This window comes from Aphis gossypii, chromosome 3 (genome assembly GCF_020184175.1).
Source record: "Aphis gossypii isolate Hap1 chromosome 3, ASM2018417v2, whole genome shotgun sequence".
Classification (NCBI taxonomy): domain Eukaryota; kingdom Metazoa; phylum Arthropoda; class Insecta; order Hemiptera; family Aphididae; genus Aphis; species Aphis gossypii.
This window is the reverse complement of record NC_065532.1, coordinates 50,388,323-50,405,893: the sequence shown is the minus strand read 5'-3', so window position 1 is coordinate 50,405,893 and position 17,571 is coordinate 50,388,323. Positions and strand designations below refer to the sequence as shown.

The window sequence follows — 17,571 nt, the reverse complement described above, 5'->3', positions numbered from 1 at the left end:
AGTCGAAGAAGATTCATTGCCTGGAACGGTTGTGGTACAATTAACGTTAATTGACGATGATAATGAATTACCATCCACATTAATGTATCACATCCGTGATGGAGATATGCATTCTAAATTTGCCATTCGGTCAACTGGTGAAGTATATGTAGCCAACACATTAGATCGAGAAACATTAGACAATTATCAACTTTCAATATTAGTTACCGATGGAACTTATGTTTCGACTACACAGCTCCATATAACTGTCACAGACGTTAATGGTAATAATACACATAATAAAAATAACAAAACTATTTTAAATTAAAAATTGTTTTATTTTATTATTAGATGAAAAACCTTACTGTCTTCGACACCGCTACAGGAGAATGCTTTCAGAAGGAGTGCCAATTGGCAATTTTATATTAAAAATAGAAGCTCATGATGCCGATTTAAATCCAAAATTACGGTATTATTTAACTGGTTATGGAGCAGAGCACTTCAGTTTAGATATAGACACTGGTAATTTACATATTAAGATAAACTATATATTATTTATTAAAACATACATTTTAAATTGAGTATTTGTGAATATTTTATAACCAAACATAAATACTTAATTTAATATAAATAAAATATAATATATTTCATATTAAAACATCAATTAATATTGTTCTTACTTACAGGGTTATTAAAAACAGCAGTAGCTCTAGATCGTGAACAACAGTCACGATACAACTTAGAAGCTCATGTTCAAGACAGAGAGAAAAGTGAATGGGAATGTGTGTCTAAAGTGGAAATTATAATGTTGGATGTTAATGATAATGCTCCATTATTTATTTCTAATAATAATAATACTGCCTCTCTGTCTGAAGACGCACAAATTGGTACCATAGTGATTAAAATGCATGCGACTGATGCTGACATAGGTAAACTAAATTTGGATGTACATATCTTTTGAACTATTTATGTAACTAAAACTTTTATGATTATTCTAGGTTTAAATAGAAAACTCAAATTTTCATTACAAGATTCAGCAGACAATCATTTTATTATTTCGTCCGATAGTGGTATTGTAACACTGGCTAAAAAATTGGACCGCGAGACTTGTGAAACTTACAATATTTCTGTCAAAGCCATTGACCACGGTTCCCCTCCACTTTCAAGCGTTACTCAATTAACTGTAATTGTATTGGACGTCAATGACAACCCACCAATATTTGTCCAAAGGTAAATTCAATCAAACAATAATTGTTTACAATTTAATGTAATCATATAAACTATCATTCTAGAACATACTATGCTACTGTTTCTGAAATTGCACCTATCGACACCGAAGTAACTAGAGTGTTAGCTACATCACTTGATTCTGGTAAAAACGCTGAAGTAATGTATTCGATTGCTGGTGGTAATGAACACAACAAATTCTCAATAAATTCAGAAACGGGTGTTATAAGTGTATTTGAAATGCTCGATTATGAAAGAGTGCGTGACTACTTGCTGACTATACAAGCAACAGATCTGGGTGAACCACCATTAAGTAACCAGGCAATGGTGAACATTACAATTTTAGATGCCAATGACAATGCACCAATATTTGGTCAATTAGCCTATACCACTCAAATCAGTGAAGACGTACATATTGGTGAAGTTGTTATTAAAGTTTCGGCTACTGATTTGGATAGTGAACTTAATGGAAAAATACGTTATGCCTTGGTTAAAGGAGACCACCATCAGCAGTTCTCTATCGATCCTTATACAGGCAATATAACAGTTGCCAAGCCGTTAGATCGTGAACAGGTACTAACATATTTTTACAAAAATTCTAATTTTTTAAAAAATATTTTTTATTACATGAAATATTTGAATATTGGTTTTTTCATGTAATTAATTTCTGCGCAGATATCAACATATAATCTTCAAATTCGAGCAACTGACTCTGGTGTTCCTGAACTCATGAGTTTTGCTTTAGTCCAAGTACAAGTGAATGACGTCAATGATAATCCCCCATTGTTTTCACAACATAACTATTCAGCATTTGTCCATGTGAGTATTATATACATAATTAGCATCCCCTCACCAATCAAAAAAAAAAAAAAAGAAGATTCCATAATTTTTTTTCTATTTATTTGCTTGGAAAATATTCGAATTAATAATTATACAGTTTATTATTACATTATGTTTGCAAAACAAAAAAAGTCAAAACAAAATCTATAATAATAATTATGTTCAATTATTTAAATAATTTATATTATAAAAGGAATTTACTAATTTGAGAATCATATATATGTAATATGTGTATCAACTATCAAATACAATTAATGGTGTAAAGATTCCAAATAAAATTATTATAGTAGTACGAGGAAGAAAAATTGACATTATTACATTGAAGTTTAAATGAAAAATGCAATTCTTCTACATAAAATCACTTTTATTTATTATTTATTGAGATTATACCATCCTTTCCATAATTCTTACCCTAATCTGTCTATGATATATATACCTCCTATTATTAATTGTATATAATATCATGTAATATCAACTTTTTAGGAGGACAAAAAACCTGGTTGGATTGTTTGCCAACTTTCTGTGACAGATGCAGACTTGGAACCAAATGGTGGACCATTCATTTATGACATTCTCAACAGTTCTGATGGCAATGCATTCAGTATTGATCCTGATGGTACAGTTAAGACAGCTGCACAACTAGATCATCGTTTCCAACAAAACTATAAGCTAGTAATACGTGTATTTGACAATGGCAAACCATATCTGCATTCAGATACGTGGCTTCATATTAAGGTAAATATGAATAATCATTAATAAACAGTGTATAGTATGTTTAATATTCTTATAAATTAATTATTAAAATTGCTTATATAATTAAATTCCAAGACTTAGTAATGTAAATCACAATTATTTAAAAAAATATTTAGTTTAATATTTAACTTTTATGATTGTATGCTTTTTAATTACATGTATGCAATTGATATCCAAAATTGATTTAAACAAATTTATTTTTGAAAGTAAAACTAAAATATTGTTCACCATAATTTTCCTTAGGTGATTGAAGAATCGCAGTTCCCTCCTATTATAACACCTCTAGAGGTCTGGGTAGGATCTTGGCAAGACCGTTGGGAAGGAGGCTCATTAGGACACGTGCATGCCACTGATCAAGATGAATATGATACATTAGTATATTATTTGATGAATAACAAAGAACTATTCAAAATTGAAGAGAGATCAGGAGAATTAAGAGCACCACAAGGATTAGATGCTGGCCTATATTCCATTAATGTATCTGTCAGTGATGGTAAATTTTGGTCATATTCCACAATTAACGTGGTTGTAGACTCGCTGACTGATGACATGCTAAATGAAGCCATTAGTATAAGGTATACATAAATCAATAAAAATATTAGTTTTTCAGACAAATCTCAATGTTTATAAATTGTTTTAGGTTGAAGTCTGTAACACCGCAACATTTTATATCCAGCCAAAAGAAATTGTTGATGCGCACATTGAAATTGAATCTTGGTAAGGATGTAAATTTGATCAGCATCCAAGATGCTCCACAAGGCAACTTAGATATCTTGCTCTACATCAGAGGTGTAAGTTGAATAATTATCTGTTTAATTTTGGAATAACATCACCTATTGGCTATCGTCTAATTTATTTAATTCTATTTTCTAGGGAACTGATTTAAATACCATGCACAATGCTCTTCAAAAGGCTGGTTTGGTCATATCAAATAATGTACTACCTTGTAATTGTACACCTGGCCAGGGTGTGTGTAGTCAACGTATTACTTGGCTAGCAGATCAGGTGCAGACAATAGTTACAGATATGATGACATTTGTGGCGCCTGCACATACCCATCAACCACACTGCGCTTGTCGATTGGGTTTTGTTGGTAAACGATGCGAAAATAAAATGACTTCAGAGTGTCAGTGCTCCATGGATGAGATTTGTGTACCGGATAATGAAATCGATGGGACGTACAAGTGTGACAAGCCACGAGGCGTTGGCGACCGATGCTTGGCTGGAAATGAAATTGCCTGTTGGCCCCCAATATTATCTAATTTGCACATAACTTGGATTCAACTAACTGCTGCCTCAGCTGCTTTGGTTTTTATCATTATGGTCATATGTGCATTGATCATATGCAGGTCAGTAATTCATTTGTTATTAACTGTTCAGCCGTATTAAGATAATACTTATTTCTATTTTGTATAATAATATATTGATTGCCCCACTAGAAAGTGTCGCGTGAAACGTCGAAATGCCCGTCGTAACAAGAATATACATGTATTAAACACGGAATTCAAAAGAACTGCAAAAATCAGTAACTTAGAAGTAGCTCAGGTATGTGTATGCAAATCATTGTTATTTTTATTTATTATACTAATTTTCAATTTTTTTTTTTTTTAGCGGCCAGTATCTTATACGGCTATAGCAAGCAACCCAGACGCAGCTTACATGGCTACTGTAGCTGCAAATCAACTTAACAATTTAGACACTCTAAGGAGCTATGGTTCAGCTGGTGATGACTTAGAAAATGTTCCACTGGATTATTTACGCAACTTAAACCGTGGTGGTAGCAATAACAAAATAATGAACGGTAAAGGTTAGAATATAAAAATATATTACAAATAATTAATGAAGTGAAAGTGTAGAAATGTATTAAAAAAAAAAAAAAAAAATCAAATTATTTGATTGAAATCTTTATTAATATATCAATCTACCTAGTATATAACAAGATTTTCTGTTTTTTTCTTTTAATTTAATGAAAAAAATACTTTAAAAAATCAGGAAATTTTGTCATCTTTAAATTTAATGATATTTTAAATCTAATAAAATTAAACTTGAACTGCTGAATGCAAATTCGCTATAATATGTCATACACTTTTGAGATCAAAGACAAAGGTAACAAATTTATATTTACAAAAATATTGTTATAGACCTTAAAGTTATTCCTGATGTGACCAGAGTGCCCAGAATGTCAATGCACAGTCCTGAAGAGGACACAAAAATTCTAGGTGGTTACCATTGGGACTGTTCAGACTGGGTGCGTCGCAGTCAAAATCCATTGCCTAATATCAGTGAAGTTCCTGGTAGTGAAGTGCCCGATTCTTCTAGTTTCCACAGTGAGAGCAATGACGAAATGCATCACCATATAATAGGTAAGTGTATGACGTTTTCATATTGTCTTAAACTCTTTATTTATTTATTTATTTATTTATTTATGATCACCCAATAGATCCAGCCAGAGATTTAGAAACACTCGACGAAGAGTTATACTTATCATACCGTAGCGAAGATGATGATGTAGTTACATATGGTTTTCCACAACGATATCCAAGTCAGAGTGAGCTTTCCACTAATGTATGTGAGATTGATGATCCAGACATGCCCATGTCTACTGCTGTATGAGGGTACATAATCATTATAGAACATTCCATTAGACGATTATCGTCCATAAAGTTAATTACTAACTTAGGTATTGACAATTTTTGTTGTTTTTATGTTCATTTTGTATAGAATTAATATTATTTATTATTATTTTGACCCATTTAGTATGGGAAGACTGAATGCTTTTCTTAATGTTTAACTATTTACATATGTAAAAAAAAAATGTACTTCTGTGATAGTTTGACAACTTTTTTTCTAAATATTTTTTACTTAGTTATAATTTTGCCCGTAGAACTGAAGAGCTAAAAATAACAACCATTGTCCAGTGCATAAAAATATTTTATAAATCATTATTTTTAATATATTTCATTTCCCTTTGGAAAAATGATCTCTTACCATATCCGCCGCCTGTGTTTATCATTATCTAACAGCCATTGGATACAGACTGTATGTACTCCTATTATAATCCACCTAGTCCTAATGAATAATTAATAATTACTTAACCAGTGCTAATATATCTGGTGCTACTAATAGGTCGGTCGTACTTTTATTTTATACTTTGTGTAAAAGGTTTATTAAAATGTTGTACATTTATTGTATTTTTCCCCATTTATAAATGACTGAACGAAGCATCAGGCAATAAATGTAATTATTTTTGTTCTTGTAACTGATTTTTTTTTTTTTTTTTTTTTTATTAATATTCAATAATATATTGTGTTCATTAAAATGGAAAAAAATAATAATATTAAATTATGTCGAAAGTTTTATATTTAAGTTCCACGACACTGTGCCATTCCAATAAGAAAAAAATCCTATTTAGTTTTTAGTTGTTGTGTCCTGTTAATAATTGTAAAACAACCACATTTTTTTTTTATTATTACTATTATTATTATTATTTTTTTTTTTTTGTAACAATAAATTGTAAATAATTTAACAATTAATATTATTTTTCACGACCTCTCCACCAAAAGTGCCTAACTATTTTTTTTTTCTCATTTATAATTTTATGTAATATAATATAATACATTATTTTTCTAAATATTAAAAAAATATCGAATTACTAAACCGTATGAATAACATATTTAATATTATATATTTATATTAATATATAATATTAATGTATACTAATACAATACACACACACACACACACACACACACGTCATACTATACATCTACTTAAAATTGTTTTTATAATGTGACACAATCTAAACAAAAAATATAAAAGAAATAAGAATGCACATTTTAGAAAAAAATCAAAATATTTGAAAACAGCTTTATGATTTAAGTGCAAAATGTGTTTTTTTTTTCAGTCTAAATATTATCAAATGCATATTACATGTAATACTAATGACTTATGTGTGTGTGTGTTTGTATGTATATATATATATTTATAGTTGATCTATTGTTACGTTAGGATTTGAGTTATACATTTATATTATAAGTTTCGTAAATATTATATTTTTTTATGGACAAATGTATAGATTATTTTTGTAATAAACAAAGTATGACTTGATTAATAAATAACGAAAATAATTGTTTAATTCTCTGGTCATTTAAATGCCTTGCATTTTTTTTCTCCTTTCCTGATATTTTACAATTTAAATTGATATGACACTACCCTCACACTTGTTGTTTTCATCTTACTGACATATATTCAACATAGTAAATTTTGTGTTCAACAAGAACGCATCAATTGTTTGCTGTTAATTAGAGAGAATTGACCTATTAACAAAGTAAATACCACATTCAAATTCATAACTATAAATATTTATTATAAATAATACTAAATTCGTGTTGATGGGTAATAACCACGGACGTATGTACGACCGTGATCTATATCCAGTTTAAGCATAGCTTAAATGAGAAGATGTAAAATAGATATGTTATCTTTAAAAACTATTATGTATATTATTATTTCAATCAATAAAAAAAAATCGGCAAATTAACTAATAATTTAATTAAAACCAACATTTAAAAAAATTAAGTGTTTTAACTTATTATTGCTTGAATTTAGAAAATAACACGAAAAATTGTTTTCTACTAAAACAAAGTTGTTTTGTTTTTACTCAAGATATTATATTGAAAGTTAAAACCCTAAAGTATTTAAAACAACCTTCAGGTTGATATTTATAGTTTATACTGACTTCCACAAAGCATTTGAATCAGTATACTTTAAAATCCTTACAGCTAAGTAAATTAGAAAAAATTGGTATTATTAGATACGGGCTTAAATCCTATTTGACAGACCATTTTCAACAAGTTATTAGTCATTCATCTTCCAAGTTGCCGATACCAATGTAGATTCTCATTTTGGTTGTTTTTAGTATTCCTAAAGGATATTGGTTTTTGTTCAAAAACCTGCAAATTTCATCATTTAGCTGGTGACCTTAAACTCTATCACATAATTGTTAAATAAGGGATTGTTATATTTTTCAATATGATTTAAATAATCTAATAAGTCTTGGTGTTTCTAAATGTTTTACAACGTCATTAGGCAAGAAAATAAAATAAACTTTATTTTTTAAATTGATAATTTTCCTATACCAAAAGTTGAGACTGTCCATGGTTGGTCTCGGTATTACTTTTCAATCAAATCTTATATTTTCATTTTGGTATTTTACATTGATCAAATTAGTTTATAAGCTTTAAAAACATAGGAGTTTTTAATTAGATCAACAACAATACATTTTCCAAAATAACAACTATATCTTACTATATGATAACAATTTTTATTTCTATAGGAACTCAGACTTAACCCATGAACCTGACAAAGGAAGTTTTTAGTAATTTATATTTATTTTAATGGTCATCAATACCCATCTTAAGTATCTTAAAACAGTTTGATTCTCTATTATATGTTATTATGAAAAAACTATTAAAATATTTATCACAAGTTTGTCCATAAAACTGTATAAAAATTGATTTAAACATTCATTAATAAATATATTAACCTGCAACTTCTACCTTATTAAAATTCATTAATAGTAGAAAATAGAGACAATTTTTAACTTTGTATTAAATAGAAAATAAAGGACAATTAAATTAATCTAACTGATAATAATAAAGTATATATATGAATACATATTATAGTATATTATTTTATTACCATTATTATTCATTCATTATGTTAATGTACAATAAATTAATAACTATAAATATTTGTTGTCCTACTTAGTATTCTGTTCAATATGTAGTACATAATATGGAATACATTTGTTTTTTATTAATACATAATGATAAATAATAAGCAAAAATATAAAAAATAAAGTTAATATGGTTTTAAATAATAGAGTCATTTTAAACTTCCAAGGTTATCAAATGTTTAGATAAATCAAATCAAATTAAAAATAAATAAATAAAAAATTACAAATATATTAACTGAATAAAACGTTTAAAAACAATTAAAACTTAAAATTATATATTATTTAAGGGCGTATATTAATATTTACACAATTTTTACCCAATACAGGTAGTCTAGTTGCCCAATCTGGATATGGTGGTTGCAATATACCCGACAACATCATGTCCTTTACGCCATCAATTACACTATCTCCCTTCAAAACCACATTAGTTCTGCACATCTTACCGGCTGGACTGTTATTGCTGAACACTGACAAATCACTCTCCACGTTTATTGTAAACTGGTTAAGCACCCGACATTTTTCCCCAAATAGTTGTTGAACATACTCTTGGACATCTTCCTCTTTGTGATTGTTAGCTAATATTGGCACTTTTGTATTTTTTTCATTATTTCTATTCTTATCTTCTAACAAATTTACCATTGACTGTAGATGTTTGCCAGACAGTGAGTATGGCTTATATTTACTGGCTCCGACTGATTTTATGACAATTTTCAACAGTCGATTTTCAATGTTTTGAGGTTTATAAAACACATGAAACACTTTTCCTGGAGCTATAGTGAAAAAATATAAATTGTTTAGTTTTATAGCAGTTTGTTTTCTTTTTGTTTCATTGATATCTATTAACACCCAAAACAATTTATTACATTTCATAACATATGTAATTGATTTAATATTTAATTTGTTTAACATAGCTTCAATATTATTTCTAATTATTTCTTTGTCTAACAACTGTTTATTAGCTTTATCAATGGTCACTGTCCACCACTGACTATTTTGATGGAATATAGTGTCCACTAACATCACTCGATGATAAGTTTCTTCGATAGATTCACTATCTTTTAAATGCTGATGTATTACTGACACAACATTTGCAACACTTAAACGCATACGGCATTCAGATACTAAGTTGATAATATCTTTCCAATCCAGGTTCAGATGTAAGATTTTACATAGTTGTTGAAGCTCATTCATGTTAAACCTTTTCATCTTCAAAAGAATTTTGTCCAACATCAATTTTTCAAGAGATGCCATTTTTTAATGGTATAAATAAACTAAAACACACAAAATAAGAAACAAAACTTTAGAATATTTACTCAAAACTACATAAAAAAAATAATATATTACTACTATCCGTAATAGTTTGGAACAACTAAATATTACATTCAAGTCTAACAACTAAATTATGAGATTAAAAAAATGTTCTTGGCATTTTCTTATAATTTTATTTACATTTTCATCACCAATGCCCCATCATATGTTTCTAGTTTTACTCTCCACTCTGACGTAAAATTTAAAGCTATTCACGAAGAACCTAAAACGCACTATAAAGATTTTTCAACTAACATCCTTCCCACCCAAACCCTCTAATATCTGGTCTAAAAATATCCTGAACTAATACAATCTCTTACTTCTTAAGATTTGTACTGCACTTAAAAACTATTTTTAATGTTAGAAAAGTAGAATTATTTTGAAATTTATAAATCAGATAATATGAAAAATCTAAATCTGATAAATTGTGATTCTTATGTTCAAGACAAAACAAGTTTCTTAAACGACTGAATCAATATTATTGATTAAACATCTTTACTTTGACAACTGACTTGGAACTTCATAAAATACAAACTCTATGATTATTTAATTATTTTTTTATTAGCATTATCAAAATAAGTAAAATGATGTATTTATGTACATAATTAATATCTTATTAATTAATAGGTAAAAACCACTGTTTTAGATATCACAATAGAATTGTATCATGGCTTTTAAAATACATACCTACTGAAATCTGCCAAAAATATAAAGAACGAATATTAATAAATAAAACGTATATAAATGAAAGACATAAAAGTACAACAAAAAAGGTAAATTTTAAAACTAGCATTAATATGATTAATTATAATGTCGAATCATAAATTGTTATATTATATTATACTTAGGTATAAATAAAAATAAATAAATTAAATTTACACAAATAAAAACATATATATTGAGTTATTTAATGAAATAGAGACAATATTTTATTTGCAAACATATATACATACAACAAAAAAAAATGTCAGAAGTATAAATAATTAAATAGAATACCTAAATTATTTTATTAAGTAATTTATTAGATTTAAAATGTACACAACAAAAAAATTTGGTAACGTAACATTTCTTTCATTAAATCAAATATCTAATAATTACAAAAAAAACAAGTTAAATAATTATGATACTTTATACCTAATTCCCTTTGTTTTTCATGAATTCTTCAGAAACATGACCTAACGTAGGGTGGTAACTCAACTCTTCAGGAGTAAATACTTTAACTGGTGTTGGTTTTCCTGTTTTCTTTGATTTTAACATAAATATAGTTTCCATCAATACATACAATTTCTGTGCAACAGATGCTAATCCAGGCACATACTTAGCTGTAGTCAATTTCAGTCTTTTAGTAGTAATATTGTGAATTGGGCCAAATGCTAATGCTACTACAGTACAAGCTAAACATATGACATTGTAAGGCATACTGAAATCAGGTGTTGGTAGTGTAATTATGAAATTTTCTGTTTTCAAACAAATTAAATAATCGTCTCCAGTTGAATTTAGATTGTCTATTATCAATGATTTATCAAAAGTTAAAGAAGTAGCATTTCTTGGAATTGTCGCTTTCACAATAGCTGAGCCAATGTAGAAGCCGTGATTAGCATCTGGTGGATATTCTTGCCACTTCAAGAATACATAGTCAAACTGAACAGATATTTCTGTGACTGAACGAGGTGCAAGCTCTAAAACTATTTCTAAATAGTAAATTCGTACTCTTCCTTTTCCAGGTTTATAAATTAAAGCTTTAGGGATGATACGAATACCATTGCTGGTAACTTTTAATGTATGATAATAAATTGGTAAGAACCATGGAATATTCTCAATGACAGTGGCAATTATTGGTGATTTATGATCATTGTATATACGAGTAACTAGCCCTCCATATTCTTGTCCAAATCCAGTGATAAATCTGTCTGTGTACAGCAATGGCCGTAATTCAGACACAACTATTTTAGGTCTAGGCACTATAGCAGATAAATGAAATATGCCATTTAGATTATAAACAGCAATATTGTTTTTCAAAACATAGTCTGGTTCTTGAGAAATCAAATAAGGAACACTACTATTTGATGATGTATCTAAATAGATTTTACTGTAATCTGCCAAGGGACATGTCTTGAATAGTCCAGTACCAAACATCTTGCGAAGAGACCAATCATAGTTGTTGTTGAAACTTATAAATATTGAATCATATACTAGAGAAACAGTTTGGCGTAGTTCATATTTACATTTCCCTGCATTACACAACGGCCTGAAATGTATTCCCAAGGAATGATAGTTGGCATTGTGTACTCGGCCAGAGTTTAACAAGCTCGATAAGCCACGAGTAGAATCGCAGGGTAACAGTTTTTTCCACGGCGTTAAATTTTCAGTACAAACATTTTCGCGGGGTAAATTTGAATATCTATAAACCCTGTCAGCAGATGACTCATAGCTATTAGCACTGTTGATAAAATTCAACGACGTACACAGCAAACCAGACAACGCGTTTGTTAGGCCATACCAGTGTTTGTCTATGTCCTGTGTGTCATTGTGGAAACGAGCAGATATCTCGGCGCCTGATGGGGCGTCGACGGCCGGATAACCCCAGGACTTGTGTTTCCATAGGCCGGACGTAAGGTCGACGTTAAGTTCTGCTACGTGAAATCTATCGATTATATCTCCCAGCGAGTGTGGGAACAAAGTGGAATGCTTAAAAGAGTCGTCTTCGCGAATGACTGTGAACTGAAAAAACGAATACACGTAGCCGGTGGCCAAAGGCTTGATGAACAATTCTTCACTATAAGTCTCTGAATACGAAGAACCAATAAATATGAACAAAAGCCATAGGCTTTTGGTGCTCATTTTATACACCAACACCATGTAATACTGTATTATAAAGATATACGATACAAAAAATATTTACGTAGATACCACGAAACCAAAAAATAATAATAATAATAACCGGCCGACGAAAGGCGTTTAACTCAGTTTTGAGTTAGTGTTTGGATAGATTGTGTTAGTAAACAATGATAATGATAATACAACATTGTGATAGATAAACGAAAAATTGAATATTACCGTTTGTGCGTGAAATCTAACGACACCGTTGGGGCTCGAACCAATTATGGTGAAATAACTGTCCACGGATTGAAAAACTAAACGAACTTAAACTAATAGTGCACTCATACACTCGGTAAATTAAGTAAAGACTTGCAAGTAGTAACTATAGACGGTTACACTGGTTACAGTCGTTACACGTTTTTAAACGCCGCATCGGGTACTTTAGCCATAAAGCGTTGGGGTTGGATCAAAACATTCAAAACTCGACCAATAGGTATACCAACATTAATTTTCTGGAAATTTAAAATTTGCGTTACCAACATAACAACTTATGTTGTATGTCCAAACTAAAATAAATAGCCATTTTACTAAATAAGTTATTATTTAATAAACTAAATTTGTTTATTTAACTAAATTATTTTACTAGATAATTAAATAATTATTTAGTCATGCTAATAGTTTTCCATTTAACTACACTAGTGCACACTACACGGAAACACTGATGCCACACCACAAGGGTGACATGAAAATTACACACAGATATTTATATTTAAAATATTAATCAACTATGTAGTCAAATATTAATTATCGAGTTATTAAAATGCAATATTTATTATTACTTTAAATAACAGTGTATAATATTATTATTTAATAAATATTTGCTATTTTATATATTAATAGTTTTTATCTTTTCTATAAACTACCCTGAAACAATTTTTAATTCTATAAAAATAATATGATCATTTAAAGCAATGTTTAACATTTTTTAAATGTACTTGAGTAATTGTAATTTATACCTTAAATTAATTTTCCTCTATAGTTATTTTATTCATGCAAAATAAATACCACACAAACATTTTTGTCGGACGGTGATTTTATGACGTCACGCGAAAAACGCGGCTTATGTATTTTAAACATGGAAGCAATAAAATTATTGCCTGACAACAATTTTTAAACCACCAAAATTATCCTTTTTTAAAACACTTTATTTTCACACAATAAAAAAAAAATATTTTGTTCTAGTTGTATAGTCCTTTTACTCATTTGTTTAACCAATTATTGTTCCCTCATACAATATTATGCCGATATATACTGTCTAGTATCTATAACCGTGATATACACACTTCCATCTAGATAAAACTATAATAGATAACAAAATTATAAAATGTGAATTAGATAATATGAATTTAGTTAAATCATTAGATCATAAATCATAATATAATAATATAATGTGATCAATGATCATTATGATCTAAAATTTAATTACTAACTCTTATACATTGTGTTGAGATTTTACAGTAAATATGACCAGAATTGTGTTTTTTTTTTGTTTGTAAACAAAGGAAGCTTATTATTTAATTTTATGTGAGACGAACACTACTCATTGTTTTATATGAAAACACTTAAACAGTAAGCAGACTAATTTTATTTAATACCTAAATTATAAATTTATAAATAATAGAATTTTAACATATATAATAGAAAATGTGTCATATTGTCATCTAAAGATAGTTTCTTTCATCACTTCTATTGCTTTTTATTCACTTATCACATACCTATTTTGCTTATGGTATTAATTTAATATAGATTGAATATATTTTGTGTGTATTACTTATAAAAGTAAAAAATGCTTAGTAGACAAAAAGGTATATAAATTAGATGTATGTATTTTACTTCAAACATTTAACAATTAGTATATCAGAAGAAAAATATAAATTGAAAATAACCAATTTTTAATTCTAAACTACTATGAACCTAATGTTAAACGTAGAAAAGGTAAATAATTTCTTCATAATATTAATATACATAACAAATTGGCTATTTTAATAGCAATTAATAAGTTTTTTTCTATTTAATTGATAAACATAGACACAAGTCTACATCACTGATTTGTGTGTATAATTTCTTAGTAATATTAAAAAAAAAATAATATTTTATTTATATAGTTGTAATTAGTTTATTAATGATTTGTGTTAACCAACAAACATAGCTGGTATAACGTATACACATTTTACAGTTGATTAATTTGTTTCAGAAATGAAAAAATATTTAGCAGTAACAAGACATAAACTAGATAATGAATCAGTAGAAACAAACACTTCAGAGAGTCAAAATGAAGTTGAAAAAAAAATTGAAAAACTATTTGAATTATTTTGTTCCAAAGCAAAATGTGATCCAGAAGTCCCAATTTTTTACAAACAAAATCATATAAATTATATAAAAAATCATATGTTTACACTACCAGAAAACTATGAATGTTTGGACTCCAGCCGACCATGGCTATGCTACTGGCTATGTCAATCACTCGCACTCTTAAACTGTAAATTATCAGTTTCAGAGAAATCTAATGTTGTTTCATTCTTATCAAAGTATGCAATTACAATTTATTTTAACAGGAGCTTTAATAATATATGTTAACTTAAATTTTTAGGTGTCAACATGAAACTGGCGGGTTTTGTGGTGGACCAAATCAAATGCCACACTTGGCTCCTACATATGCTGCTGTCTGTGCTTTATGTTTAATTGGTACGGAAGAAGCATATGCAGTGATAAATAGAGAGAATTTATATAAATTTTTGATATCTCTTCGTTTGCCCAATGGTTCATTTAGAATGCACAAATATGGTGAATGTGATGTTCGTGCTGTGTATTGTTCAGCAACCGTAGCACGCTTGACCAACATATATACAGATAGTTTGTTTGAATCAAGTGCGCAATGGGTGATCAGATGTCAGACATATGAAGGAGGCTTTGGTGGAGTCCCTGGAGTGGAAGCTCATGGAGGATATACATTTTGTGGATTTTCAGCTTTATTATTACTTAAATCTATTCATATGTGTGACACAAAATCACTTCTTCGATGGGTAGCTAATAAACAGATGTCATTTGAAGGTGGTTTCCAAGGGCGAACAAATAAGCTTGTGGATGGTTGCTATTCTTTTTGGCAAGCTGCTATTTTTCCAATAATATCAGAACTTTTAGAATCTGAAACTCAACGTCCAATGTGGTCAATGTATGATTATCAAGCTCTCCAAGAATATGTACTTATATGTTGTCAAAATAGATATAGTGGGGGCCTTATTGATAAGCCTGGAAAACCACCTGATGTATACCATACTTGCTACGTTCTTAGTGGCCTATCTATAGCTCAACATGCAGTTGACGACAGTAGTTGTGTTATAGGTAAACCTGAAAACATTTTGAACAAAAATAATCCTATTTATAACATTGAAGAATCTTGTTTGCAGAAAGCTCTACAATATTTTAGTATGACAGAACCAATAAATTATTTTTAAGTATGATTACAATACATACTGTACATACACAACTGATTCAATTAAATCTTGAGAAACCTGTTTTATGAAGTTCAAATTAAGACTAGTTGTAACATATTTATGTTTATTAATTACAAACTCCGAGCAAATACATTCATTAATTATTTAATTAAATTTTTGTTGACTTAAATAACAATATTGTAATTATTAATATTTCATTGTGAATCAAATTGTTAATATTATTAATGGTTCCACAGTACCTAACTAATGATTTTTGTTTATTTTTCTTATTATTATTATTATTATTTTTTTTTTTTTTTTGTAAACATTTCAATTAATAAAAAAATATAATAAATTTTATTTTCAAAATTGAGGTTATATTTTAAATTAATAATACTAAATGTAAATATGTGCATGTTTGAAATAAAAGTAGCTGATCAAAATAAATATTATCTATTTAAATGCATTTGTTGTAAAAAAAAAAATATTTTGTGTTTATAAATAGTTGTCTTTTTAGTTAAAAAGTACCAGCAATATTGTTGTTACTTCAGTATATATAATTTATTAAATTTGAATTTAAAAATAATTATAATTATATCAAAATCGCTGTAACTAAGTAACTTACAAACGGATAGTCACATAGAAATATTAGTGGTATAGTTTTTTTCATCGTAGTATTGATTATAAACAACGACTATAGAAATAAGTATTTCCAATCGTCTAGTTCTATCCCAATAAATAATTAGGTTTTAAAAAATGTATACAAGTGTCAAGTAGAATGTATATGTTATGCCGATGAATGTTAAACCTAAGTTTTGATAAAAGCATGACAATCTTTTAACCGTAAAATGTCATAAAATTAAAAATGCATGGAAACGGTCAGCATTAAGTTTTGCCTGTAATTTTTACTTGATTACATTATACGTATGTATACGTTTATAAATGAATCTCCCAACTGTTGAGTAGGTAATTTAAACTTTTTATTTATGAACAATTTAAAAAAAAAAAATCATATGAATACTAATTTAATATTTACTACTTCAAATAGTAGATACAAACGGTACAATATCGGAGGTAGGTATTTATAATTTATAAGATTTCAAACAATTCAGGAAAAGAAATATTTTGTTATTTTTATAACTTAATACTAATGAAATTTTTAATTTTAGTCGTAACAAATGTCAAATAATATAGAGTAAAGATTATAGAAATAGAATATCATCTATAGTATGTGATCATAATTATTTATTACACACGCCAAATTGATAAATATATTTTTTAAATATTTAAATATTAAAGTAAAAAGTGATTTTGATAAGAGAAATCATTAAGTATTTAAACTTTAAAATATTTTAATATTTAATAGTAATATTATTATTTATTATATTAGGTAAGTTTTCAAAATTTTAAATT

The 17,571-nt window shown here is 28.1% G+C and overlaps 3 protein-coding genes across 3 annotated transcripts in view; 2 read left to right on the top strand and 1 right to left on the bottom strand.

The window, feature by feature from the left end:
- LOC114130386 (fat-like cadherin-related tumor suppressor homolog) overlaps window positions 1-6,934 on the top strand; it is a 139,149-nt gene extending 132,215 nt beyond the window's left edge. Inside the window, 14 exon segments of the mRNA XM_027995355.2 lie at window positions 3-263; window positions 331-501; window positions 666-908; window positions 978-1,209; window positions 1,272-1,779; window positions 1,882-2,025; window positions 2,530-2,781; window positions 3,043-3,374; window positions 3,440-3,590; window positions 3,673-4,148; window positions 4,239-4,344; window positions 4,411-4,606; window positions 4,941-5,162; window positions 5,240-6,934. Coding sequence (XP_027851156.2) covers window positions 3-263; window positions 331-501; window positions 666-908; window positions 978-1,209; window positions 1,272-1,779; window positions 1,882-2,025; window positions 2,530-2,781; window positions 3,043-3,374; window positions 3,440-3,590; window positions 3,673-4,148; window positions 4,239-4,344; window positions 4,411-4,606; window positions 4,941-5,162; window positions 5,240-5,412 — 3,467 coding nt within the window. The 3' untranslated portion in view covers window positions 5,413-6,934.
- Window positions 6,935-9,663: 2,729 nt separating this feature from the next.
- On the bottom strand, window positions 9,664-12,878 carry LOC114130391 (GPI transamidase component PIG-T). The gene is made up of 2 exons (XM_027995369.2): window positions 10,979-12,878; window positions 9,664-9,807 (listed from the first exon to the last, which is right to left on the bottom strand). The coding sequence occupies exon 1, from the start codon at window positions 12,701-12,703 to the stop codon at window positions 10,979-10,981; it is 1,725 nt and encodes a 574-aa protein (XP_027851170.2). The 5' UTR covers window positions 12,704-12,878; the 3' UTR covers window positions 9,664-9,807.
- A 1,183-nt stretch (window positions 12,879-14,061) lies between these two features.
- Window positions 14,062-16,624, top strand: LOC114130403 (protein farnesyltransferase subunit beta). Its single transcript, XM_027995380.2, has 3 exons — window positions 14,062-14,293; window positions 14,919-15,252; window positions 15,315-16,624. The coding sequence occupies exons 2-3, from the start codon at window positions 14,921-14,923 to the stop codon at window positions 16,177-16,179; spliced, it is 1,197 nt and encodes a 398-aa protein (XP_027851181.1). The 5' UTR covers window positions 14,062-14,293; window positions 14,919-14,920; the 3' UTR covers window positions 16,180-16,624.
- The last annotated feature ends 947 nt before the right edge of the window (window positions 16,625-17,571 follow it).